This window comes from Cavia porcellus, unplaced genomic scaffold (assembly GCF_034190915.1).
Source record: "Cavia porcellus strain 051 isolate PalLab524CR breed Dunkin Hartley unplaced genomic scaffold, mCavPor4.1 scaffold_10, whole genome shotgun sequence".
Lineage (NCBI taxonomy): Eukaryota > Metazoa > Chordata > Mammalia > Rodentia > Caviidae > Cavia > Cavia porcellus.
In genome coordinates this window covers 48,149,463-48,162,039 of record NW_026947493.1, presented here as the reverse complement: position 1 = coordinate 48,162,039, position 12,577 = coordinate 48,149,463, and the positions used below count along the sequence as shown (strand labels likewise).

At 35.7% G+C, this 12,577-nt stretch overlaps 1 protein-coding gene across 2 annotated transcripts in view; it reads left to right on the top strand.

Moving 5' to 3' along the window:
* The window catches only part of Trpa1 (transient receptor potential cation channel subfamily A member 1), a 42,419-nt gene extending 36,598 nt beyond the window's left edge, over window positions 1-5,821 (top strand). Inside the window, exons 26-28 of one of the 2 annotated variants that reach the window (XM_063256851.1) lie at window positions 1,978-2,088; window positions 4,125-4,222; window positions 4,968-5,821. In XM_063256851.1, the coding sequence (XP_063112921.1) occupies window positions 1,978-2,088; window positions 4,125-4,222; window positions 4,968-5,166 (408 nt within the window). In that variant the 3' untranslated portion in view covers window positions 5,167-5,821. The remainder of the gene's footprint in view (window positions 1-1,977; window positions 2,089-4,124; window positions 4,223-4,967) is intronic. The other variant, NM_001198770.1, reaches the window with a different exon arrangement.
* Window positions 5,822-12,577: the final 6,756 nt, after the last annotated feature.

Below are 12,577 nucleotides of genomic sequence, written 5' to 3'. Positions count from 1 at the left end.
TGGTAGGTTATTAGTCTTAACACAGATGGACTTTAGGGCTCCTGGTGGACAGACGGGGAGAGAGAATATGTGGGCCTTTCAGCAGTACAGTACCTCATAACTGTCTTAATAATGCTTCAAAATACCATAAATAATGAAAAAGAATAACAAATGGAAACAATGTTTTGTGAAGCAGTAAGGTTGAGTGAAAATGCATCATCCAATACTGTGTTCGTTCCCTAAAATTACGGAGTGCCAAGGACTCCAACATTTCTTCCGTGTTTTGGACTAAGAACAGCACCGAGTAGAAGCAGGGAAACATTCTCTCCTCTTTCCCGAGTTATTTCTTAAGCAACTCTCTGCATCCATTTAGAAGTCTAAGTCAGAGCTCACAACAGAACAGGGACAGAGGGAAGCAGGCAGCAGTGTGTGCCATCGAGGCCCATTTAGACTCTCCCTGCTTCATTTCACAAGCACTGGGAACTGGAGAAACCCTGGGGCAATGTGTGCTTCATGATACCTCATTGTGGGTTCCTGGAGGATGGAAATCGCATTTGGAGGGGTTTGAAGTTGTTTGGCTGCTTTTAAACATTGTTTTCTGCACTTCCCAATACAACACCAACCCTAGACATTCCATAAATGTTTCTTTCCCTGCCACAAATTAAGAAAGGAGCACATCCTACTCTTCAATGGAGAAAACTCACAGGGTGGGGAGGCAAAGATTTAATCTTAGACCATGCAAAGTCATGCTCAGCGGGTCCCACCAGGCTGCACATGAGACCTGGAGCTTTGCTAGCCAGCCTCCCCAGCTCTGTTAGAGGTGCAACCTGGCCACTGCTGTGTAGGCAATGAAAAGAGTGAAGACATACCGTGTCCTCTAACTGTTGGCCAACACTGGGGTTGAATAAATCTTTTTCAATTGACTTTGAGTGAATAAATGATAATATGTGACCTCCAAAAAATATATGGCAAGGTGAAAGTAGTACCCTAAAAACCCAAGGGAGGAAAGGGAATTTAAAAATGATTATGAAAAATCAAAAACATATGTAACTTGTAAACAAAGTATGAGAAGACACAGTTTTTTTTTCTTGAAATCAGAACTAAAATACATTATATTAAGGGTGGTGGGCATATAAAAATAGCAAGGAAAAGCCAGATAATTAGTGCATATTATAGGAAGCAATGGAGACTACAGTTTTAATCAGTGTAGTCTGGGAAGTTTTTACCATCTCACTTGGACTATAAATCACCTAATGTGTGTACTACATACAGTTTTAGATTAGAAAGCAAGTTTCACTGTGTGGTACTTGCAATAAGCATATCTGAACAACACAAATACAGAGTGAATGGTGGTTTTAAAAAGTAAAAGATAAATTTGGAAAATACAGAAACAAAGATTGAAGATATGAGAATTAAACTAAATGTTAACTCGAAGCAAAAATAATGATACGACAAAATATTTGTATCCCAGAAAATAAAAATTATACTTAATGTATGTCATGAATAAAACATTTTGCACCTGACAGTATAACATTAAGTTTCAATGAATACTTTTAGATATAGTGGTTCTCATTTTTTTTTACTGCTTATCTTTGTATTCCCCCAGTTCAGCACTCTGTTCTCTTGTCTTGCGAGTGTATTCATACCATTCATACTTTTTGGACCTCCTAGCTGTGCATATTTTGTAGAACAACTTTTTTTTCCTTGTAGCTTCAATGTTGATCATAGTCTGAATGATAAACACCCACTGTGTTAAATTCTTTAACAACTTGTTCGCCCACCCTTGCTTGTGTTCCTTGTCTTGTTGGTAGATGATGTGATAGGAAGGGGTCTGTGACTGAGTTTAGAGCTAATGAATCTTGCTCAGCCCAATGCTGTTTATTAATCATGACCCAGAAATCAGTTTTCATTTTGCTATACTAATGATGGCTTTTGTGTTCTGTAAGTTTACCAGATACTAATCAATAATTCTATCAACAAATACAAAATGCATTTTAGGTAGAACTTCATACCAGTTTAGAAAAAAAGCTGCCCATTTGGTTCTTACGCAGAGTGGATCAGAAGTCCACCATCGTGTATCCCAACAGACCTAGATATGGACCAGTGTTAGTAAGTATATCGGCAACCGACGACCTAAATAATGTGAAACCACTCGACATTCATTTGTTGTGTTATTCCTATAGTATCTTTATTTATAGACTTTGATTCTAATTGTCTGGTGGGAAAGAAATAGCTGTACTTTTGTTAAAAGTAAGTGACTAGTGCAATGTTGACAGTGCCATGCACTGAGGAGGGAGATGGTCTTCATTTATAGGTAGCTCATATATAACCTGTGTTAAACAACCCACGTCCCTGTGAGATCAGACAGGTAGGGGACCCAGCCATGCCTTTTCAGTGTGGCACAGGTATACTTTGCATTTCCTAATCACTTGCCACCTACATTTATGTCTACATAAATATACATATGTATGTGGGTGTATATATCTAAGCATATATATAGAACGTACAATAAGAACTCATATATGCACATACATGAAGAATGTGCTCCAATAGAAAATACACACAATGACTCAGAGACCAACCTGGACCAGTACATTATTATGGAAAAATGGGCGTATTAAGAGTCAGTTCTGGGTGTTAATCCTGACCAGATCTGGGATTCCCATCTCTAGGATTATTCTTGAATTCTTTTCTGGTTTGTTTTCCTTTGTGTAGTCATAAAATAATAAAATTGACCTAAGTCTCTGTCTAGGGTTTATTCTAACCTCACACCATTGCCATGTTCTATTTCACTTATGTCCTTAGTTCCAATTACTACCTAACACAAAATGCTTGCAATGCATTTCTCCAGCCAAGAGCTTGTCTGTGGGTTTGAGGAGTACATACCCAGCTGTCTACTTGACAGCTTCACTTTTATGTCTCAAAGCTATTCAAATTCAATGTGTTCAACACCAAACTCCATTCTTGTCTCACATCTTTTTCCTATCAGGGAAAGAGTGAAAAAGTCCCAGCCTCTCTCAAATGTTCTTCATTGTGATTAATGTCAACATTTCCCTGATAAACCAGCCACACCAGAGTCGGCCTTGACAGCTTCCTCTTACTTCCTCTCTGCTCAGGTTCACTCTGTCTCTTCTTCTGACCACTAACTTCCTGAGTGACCCATGTAAGTGGGCATCTTCTCTTGCCTGGACTCCTAGAATTATCTCATGCTTGATCATTTCATATCTGCACCTGCCCTTGACCCTCTTTAGTCCACCCAAGGTTTAAAGGACGCTAAATTGAGCTGAGAGGTTGACTCAGTGGTACAGTGCTTGCCTAACATACACAAGGCCTTGGGTCCAATCCCTAGTATCACACACACACACACACACACACACACACACACACACACACACACATCAATTTTTAAACTAAGTTACTAAAATTACATTTTATAAATTTCTTTATGCGAACTTTTGTTCCTGGGTTTGGTTGTGTTGGATAAAGGTTTGAAGATGTTTTAAAGAATTGAAAAATCTTGTATAGAATAGCACCACCCATAGTGGCCATTTTTCATGAGAATATTTTTTATTTAAAGAGAATAGAACAAAATAAAGCAGAATAAAGCAGACTAAAAGAAAACAATGCATGAAACACAAGATTTCAAGAAACACAGGATTTCAAAATAAGACAACAGGAAACCAACAGTGGCTACCATAATGTCTCTTGTTTTCTTCAAAATAGTTGTCCATACCTTGATACACAATGAATTCAAACAACACAAAATAGTATAAAACCAATCAAAACAAAAGATTGAAAACATTACATGACTTCAAAACAAGACAATAGGAAAGTCAACAATGGATACCATAATTTTCATGAGAATTCATAAAAGTATTCCATTCAGCCCTTTACAAACAATCCTCTAGACCATTTTGTCTTTGATATTATTTGTACAATTTTTCTTTTTCGTTTATGTATGACTTCACTGTGTAGCTTTTAATAGCTGTTCATCAGAGCAGACTGTAATCTCTTTGAGGACCACAGAAATAGCTTGTGAATATTTGTGCTATTGAGCCTGGCATGATGGTGGGATTCTGGCATATGTACAGCAGATATTTCCTGAACTGAATCACCTTCAGTAACTATTATATATTATCCCACAGCGTTTATTTCATTATTTTTTTGGTGTCCAAGAAACAAGACAAGAATTGCCAAATACTGATACATGTTTAGAATTAGAAATGTTGAAACAGAAATACCGGTATGTATTTTTCCTTCTATTTGTATTTGAAAAACTAAAACTTAAGTAACAATGCAGAGTACACACTTACATAGTATATCATTCTTTATCTTCTAAATTTAGTTATACTTTTTTGACTGCATAGGTAGCATATTGAGAATCGTGAGATCTCTTACACTTAACAATTTATTGCTGCTGTTCCCAGTTTGATTTCCAAGGAATAGATGAGTGAAAATCAAAATGCTCATTTCCTCAGTCTGGAAAATACTATAATTGATGAGTTCTTCATGACTCATCTGACTTTATACAGCAAACCTCTGGCACTCTTTGAAGATCCTTGGAATAATTATATGGAATTAAGCATGAGGGTTGTAGAGTTTGTTTACCTGAGTTTAAAGCCCTATTCAAGGGGCCAGAGGTATAGCTCAGTGGCACTATGCCTGCTTGGCAAGTGTGAGCTTTGAGTTTAATTTGTGTTACCCCCACCCCACCAAAAAACCAAAAAAGCCTTATTGAACTATTTACTAACTCTGTGGCCCTTGGAGAAGGTACTTAACTTTCCTTTGTAAAAGGAACTTTTGTGGAACTTTGGTAAAATCACTTGAATTTCAAAAATATGTATTTGTTGAGTGGTTATAAATACTACCAGGCTGTAATCTAAGTAGTTAATCAGATAGAAAACATTCTTAGCAACTATGCCACCATGCATTCAGAGGACAAAAGAAGAACTGAAAATAAATTCACAAAATAGACATTTTTCTTTTAGGCTGAAAGACCTCACTTCACTCTTAGAAAAGCAGCATGAACTTATTAAACTCATCATTCAGAAGATGGAGATCATCTCTGAGACCGAGGATGAAGATAACCACTCTTCTTTTCAAGACAGGTTCAAAAAAGAGCGGCTGGAACAAATGAACAGCAAATGGAATTTTGTTTTAAGAGCAGTTAAGACAAAGCCACACTAAGGATTAGCCACCTAGACCTTCATGGGCTCTCTAGGAGTGAAAGGCTACGTGACTTATCACATCTGATTTTAATTTGGCAAGAGCGAGAAGCAGAAATCTGATTGATATCATTACATAGAAAACTGCAGTTCCCGCATTCTGTGTCAAAGTAAACTATTTCTAATTATCCATATTTTGTGGCAATCCCTGTCTGTTGAGAATATATTTACTGAAATGTTCAAGTTTGACTTCAATGACAAATAATCATATTATTTGAATGGGTAGCAAACATATTTTCTACAACACACACTTTTAAGGACAAAGAGTATTATAGTTATTTAGCTAGAATGCAAAAGTCAACCCTGTATTCTCACCTGATAATTGTATAACATTAGGTGCTTTAGATAATAGTCTCAACTATTAGGTTTAGTGCTATCATTTGGAAAACTTTTAATGTGACAGAAGTACGTGTAGGTGGTGTCCAGGGTACACCGTCTGTTCCTGCTGTGATAACTGGCCAACTCTTCTTGCTGATCCCAGCACACCCGATGTCCCTTCGAACCATAGAGATGAAGTCCTAATATTGAGGGCATGCATGAATTCACTACAGGTGATATGTGTTAATTCTGTATTTTTTTGGTTTCAATGATTGTAATAAATAAAATCTAAATAGTGACTCCTTGGTGATTACGGTGTGCACCTATTATTGCATTTAGTTTCATGAGATTTGCAAAAATGTTTCTATCCTTTTTTCTTTTGCTATCTAGTAGAAAGTATGACTCAATCACACATTTCATTATTGATCTTTTCAAGGTCCTCATTTTATTTTTTCATTCATCCTAATTCTCATATTTGTTTCCTCACTATCCTCAGGAGACACCCACTCCAATTAATGTATCTCTGGATATATATATATATATATATATATATATATATGACCTTGTATTATGTTGGAACAATGATTTGATTGTTTATTTTTAATTACATGATATTACCGTTTTGTGGCTTTGCTTCCTTACTCTTTTCCACTGGACACTATGTTTACAAGATAAAACTGTTACACATGTACATCTAGAAGAGGGCTTCCAAAAGCTTCTCACTAACTCCACTATACGCCCCTCCACACTGATCTAGACACAGCCATCTTGATAACCTCCACTTTTCTGATATGAGACATACTCTCAAATGTACATTCAAATACAAAATGATGGAGTACTAAGTAATGATTTATAATTTTACTTTTTACATTCATGTGTTCAACAGATTGCAAGACATAAAGAATTTTATATTCTTCAATCTTTTTTTACTTTTATTTAAAGAAAGACTAAACAAAACAGAAAATAGGTAGAAATAATACATGTTCAGAGAAAAAAACAGTAAGAAATCACTACTTGATGTTTACATATTGTTGGTTTACAAATAATTGTTCAAGATACAAAAATGGAACATGTAAAGTGAGACTTCAAACAGTTCTGTTCAATTGTCCAACAAAAATTTAGTAGCATGGTTGTCAATCCTATACACTTAAACATACATGCAGTTATCCATATCTTCACTTATGTTTAGATTAAACAGACTAAAACAGGTTAAAATCATTCTGAACAAAGAATAATAGTATTGCTGGATTTCACATCATGACACTCCATGATCAGCACTGGGTACTGTAGTTTTTTTTTTTTAATTTAATTTAAAGAAAGCCTAAACAAAACAGAAAATAGGTAAAAATAATACAAAATTTCAAAGAAAAAAATAAACAAAAATCACTATTTGATGATTACAGATTGTCTTATTACAAATAATTATTCAAGACACTAAAGTGGAGCATATAAAGTGGGGATTCAAACAGTGAGATTGCAACCAGTTCTGTTCAACTATCCAACAAAAACTTAGAAATATGGTTATCAATCCTATACACTTAAACCTACATGCAGTTATCCATATCTTCAATTATGTTGAGATTGAATAAACCCAAGCAGGCTAATATCACTCTGAACAAAAAATAATACTATACCTGGGTTTCACATTATGACCCCTCCAGGATCCGCACTGGGTACTTTAGTGTGTCTTTTTCTTCAAAGTATCTGTTCATTTCATCATATGTCCTATGATCAGTTCTCATAAACTGTTTATAGATTCTACACATACATGAGTCTTAACAGGTATTTCTATCCTTTCTATATTAGAGGGAGAAACAAAACAAAGCAAGACAAAACAAAACATATTCCTATAAACACATGAAGTGAAAACACATAAGACAGTTGTGCAAAAAGTTCTACCATGGTTCCTGTGTTGTCTCTTGTTATCTCCAATAGAATTGGCTATATCATCAGACATAGTATAATTGAATATATCAGTACATCAGTCCTCCAGTTTGGATAATCTATCTTTTGTTTCTTTCAGGCTGATTTGCCATCTTTCCATAGAGGTTTTTAATTTCCTGGTAATCTCTTTGAACCTGCTTCATGTATTCTATATTTTTTTATATTCTTCACCAAATGGTTCTCTCCTTTGTTTGAGTTCCTCCCTTCTTCTGTCTGTGTCTGCTTGAGGGGTGCTTAGTATCTCTTTTATTAATCTCCTTATATCTTGCTTTACTTGGCTAAATATTTCACTTTTGAACTCATCCCAAGGTCCCAAAAATATCTCTTTATGTCCACTGGCACCGTGTCTGATATTGCATGTTTGCTGTTCTCATTCTCCTTTGTATTTACCTGTCCGGGGTCAATGTTCTCAGGGTTGAGACCTGAGGACTTTCTGTTGTTGCTCCCTCTTCAGATCTTTTTTACTTCTTCCCAGAGGCCCCAGTTTCTTTCTTTGTTACAATTGTTCTGAAGCACACTGGCTAGATGACCCTACTCACTGCTATGTGCTAGTGAGTTGCAGACAGGGACAGGGTATCCTGGACCCTCCTCTCTGGGTCAGTCAAGCCGCTGTGGCCTGCACTGTCACATGACCCAGGCCTGGCTCACTCCACCAATCCCGTTCGGGAAGGGAACAACTGACTGAAGTCACTGCTATCAGTCACTTGACTGAAGTCAAGTCCTTATACTTGCTATTCCTGCCCGGTCCCAGAATGTTGTCCACCAGAGCCCCCCTTTCTATGGAATGGCTCCATTCCCATCAGTCACCAAAGGTCAATGTAGGCACCCTGCCTACTTGGTTCTCTGTTTGGCTTGCTGATCCCAGAACTCAGTGTAACTGTACCTCCCCAGTAAGTCGAAGCAGTGGGACCTCAGTTGGCTGGGCAAGTTGTGGCGGGACCTTGGCAAGTGGCATTGGGACCTTGGATGGTCAGCAAGTTTCCTGGTGCAGTGGGAACACTGAACCTTTAGCTGTTCCAATAATAGCACCAGGACTGTATGTTTGGTTGGTTCTTCTCACCTTAATTTCTTCTTGGGATGAGAGAATTCATCTCCCTCTGTTTGGGGCTCCCCACTCTGTATTATGTTGAATTCTAAGTTGACTATCTCAGGGAGCCTCTGTAGCCAGTTGTTATCTATCCGCCATCTTTTCTTTCTCAACCTTTGATATGGTCTTTGTTCTTTATTTGTCTTAAAACAGAAAGGCTAAACTGGATGTGGTTGTACACTTTTATAATCCCAGTACTCTGGGAGGCTGAGGCAGAAGGATTATAAATTCAAGTCTAGTTTAAGCAACTTGGTAACTTAGCAAGACCCTGTCTTAAAATAAAAAAAGAGAAAAGGAATTGATATATTGTTACTTGAAGGCTCCTGGGAAAAAAAGAAATTAGAGGGAGAGGCCAGGAGAATGAAGAGATTTAGCTCAGCGGCGTAAGTGCCTGCCTTGCAAGTGAAAGGTCATGAGTTTGATCCCTGGACTCATTGTGATGTTCCTGGGTTTAATCCTAGTTACTAAAAAAGTCTGCACTTATCACCCTGTAACACTTGAAAGTTTTCCCAATTATAGATTTGCTAAAAATATTTATTTTTTATATACATTTAAATAAGATGGTAAATGTAGTAAATCAAATCATCCTTGTACTTACTCAGGAAGGTAAAATACTGTGGTCTTGTGCTAAATTCTGCTATTTCTTACCAGTTTGCAAGTGAATGGGATGGTTTTTCCCTCCTCAACATTATAAACCAATATTCAGTGTGCAAGATCGGACTTTATATTTTGTCGTCCTATAATTGCTGTGCTACTACATCATGCCTCAAAAGGGATGTGGCCAAAGCCAGTATTAATGGTCTCAACATATCTATTAACAAAACATCAGAGATTTTGAAGTTTTTCATTTTATATTGCCCACACTCAATTAATGTAGTAATGCTTGTAGTACTTTGTTCTATTTTCAAATGTTAAGATTTTTTAATTTAAAGACCACATTAATAGAGTCAAAATGTCAGTAAGACGTTGAAGAAAAGACAAGTGAGAAAAAATGAGGATGGTTGCTTTAATTAAATAATTTAGAATCATAAATGAAAAACTAAAGTATATTTTTAAATGTTTTCATTTATTATTAATTTGCTTTTAAGTAAATCTTTTGCTAAAGTGATCATAAAAATCTTACATGCACTTATACACAAATTCTAAGTCATTAATTTGTTTAATCTCATAGAATTATAGATGTGATTAAACATTTTGAAAAATAACAATCAGGAAACTATTCACAAGCAATTATCTGCTACTACTAAAGATAATTTTTAAATATAAAAATCTGTCTTAAACAATATATTTCATATGACAGAACATTTTAATTACATAAATCAGATGAGCAGGATCACACATGGAGTATTGTTAATATTAGGGATATTATGTGTGAAATTTAAAATACTTAATTGAGATAAAAATGTCTCAAATTAAATGGTTTCAAATTAAACAATAATGTATTACAGATAAAAAAAATACAACCACTTAGTCAACAAGCGGTTATCATATCCTTCAAAGAAGAAGATTTAAGGCAAGAGCATCAAATATATGTTCCACCTTAACCTTACTTGTAAATATTCTGCTCTACACAGGGGCTTCAGATCTACTTGGCTAATAACACCATGATCCACATTATTCCCAGCTGGATTTAGGTTGTCTGCGTTGCACTTTTAAACTATGTTAGAAAAAAGAAAACACCTTGTTCTTCTGATGCCCTGTGTATATATTTTCGCTATTTCAGGATTTAAAGTAATGGAAAAAGCATCATTTGTTTCATTTTTCATCCTAATGAAGAGGACCATCTGACATATGTGACAGTCTCACTAGATAAGCACAGGCAATAAAATACAGAGCTAAAACATGAAAAGAATGTTCCCTGCAGTTCTAGTGAGCACTGAATAGTCGTTTTATGATATTTTAAAACTTATTTTTAACAGACCATGCTGAGCTCAAGATTTGGAACAAGAAACACCTCCAAATGCTTGTTAACCAACAAATCTTGTAACAGGAATATGAATGTGTTATGATACAGGACGCCTGGGCAGATTTTTATGAGAAAATGACCATTTCACAAAGTATTACTACTTAAGCTTAAATTTCAAAGACCACATCAAATGCTGCACACCAGTAAATCAAACTTGTATTATTTATCACTTATTTTATTTAAAGAGCCAAAAATTATGCATTCCACAGTTACAAATGGGAAGCAGATAGTGGTATGTATATTAAATCATTCATTTTATTTAGAAAAGCGTCAATTCTATTCAAATCAAAGGTAAGGGCACTTTCATACTTGATATTTTGAAACTTAATGATATATAAAGAACTTCCTTTTAGAAGTTATTAGGTAAACAATAATATAATTTACATAAAAGATGAAAACAAATAAAACAGGTAATATAAAAAAGCTAAGAAAGAAGAAAAGTCAAGACCCACAATGACTCAAAAACATTAAACAAGACTCCATAGAGAAAACAAAGCCTATCAGCTCTGACAATAAATATGAATCTCAGTGGTTGACAAAATATACCTCACTTGGGTTATGAAATTTAATTATAAGAAGATAATCTGAACTACTACAGAAAGAGAGGAGAATAAACAGGAAAATGGAATATCACGAGTGGCAAAATGAACTTAACTCTGAGAACACCAGGGAAGAACATCAAGTTAGGCACAATTGTTGCCTACACTGATAAAGGTTTTGATCTATACAATGTCATGATTTATTAACCTTTTTGTTTTAAATGAATTATCAAAATATGTCAAGCTATAAATGGTAGAAATTAATCATTGATAGAAATACTGTGGTAGTCTTATCGCACCTCCATTAGTCTAATCCCGGCTTTAGGATTACAAATGTGTGGTCTATCTACAAACGTTATTGAAAAACAGTTTCCAAAGAATCAAGAAAGAAGAGTCTGCTAGGTTGCTGAAGCTGATAGAGGACAGCGGCTTCTAGAGTGACACAGGTGCCAAAATTAGGTCCCCAGCCCAGTACAGTGCCGGAAGGACTGATGAACAGGGCCAGAAACATGAGCTTATGAGGTTATAGGAAGGTTTGTGCTGCCTTTCAATAACTGTTTACATTCCTTAGTGTTGTCTCTCTATCTGACCCAGGTTCTTTTTTTTATTTTTATCTTTGTTTATATTTTGTTCTTTTAACTACTACCATTTATATTCCATTTTAAATTATTAAAGTTATTTTCAAATTAACAACCTGTGAAATTTGAGGTTGTGGATAGAGAGAGAAAACAACTGAGTCTGAAACAACACTGTGCCTGGCTTTCTTCTCTTGTCCAGCGTTTAGTAACAAAATGTAGTCACCATAGTCCATAAGCAAACTGAAGGGCTGGAACCGTCTGTGGATCCCTTTAACAATTTATCACCTAGACTTCAGACAATATCAATACCTGCCTTAATTAAAATATTTAAATTTAGTTCTGGGTCTATTTAAATTTAGTCTCACTGTAACAGGCTCTTCTTATGGATTTGTTTCTTATTCCCTTTTCCTCCTACAGAGTACAGTAGTTAAACAGTTGGTCTTGAGAATAAGTCGGGTGGTTCAGTCACTGATTTTCGAGTATGATGCAAAGTATTTCTTTGTGACTCTGTGATGTTCTTCTTTGCCTTGCAACTCAAGGTATGAACTGAGGACCAATATCATAGGGATTCTGGAGATTGTATTGAAATGTAGAGCTTCAGATTTCAGTTAGATCCACAGCATCAGAATCTGCATTCCAGTAAAATCCCCTGGTGATTCACTTGTAGCAATCTGTGGGTATGAAAGTCTGAGCAGCACCGTCATAGCAACGTTTCTCACTAATCTTGCTGAATGCTTCATAAAAAGATACAAAGGCAAACCAAAACCACAAGTACTCTTCCTCCCCATTCACCCCAAGTTTCAAGACTCAAATAGGCATAATAAGGCTCTACTAAAACCTTCAATGGATGAGGCAAAACCTATTCCCTCTGTCTTTTTTACTTCACTATTTTCCAAACTAATTTTTCTATGACTCCCCTGGCACATAGTTGCTATTAATAT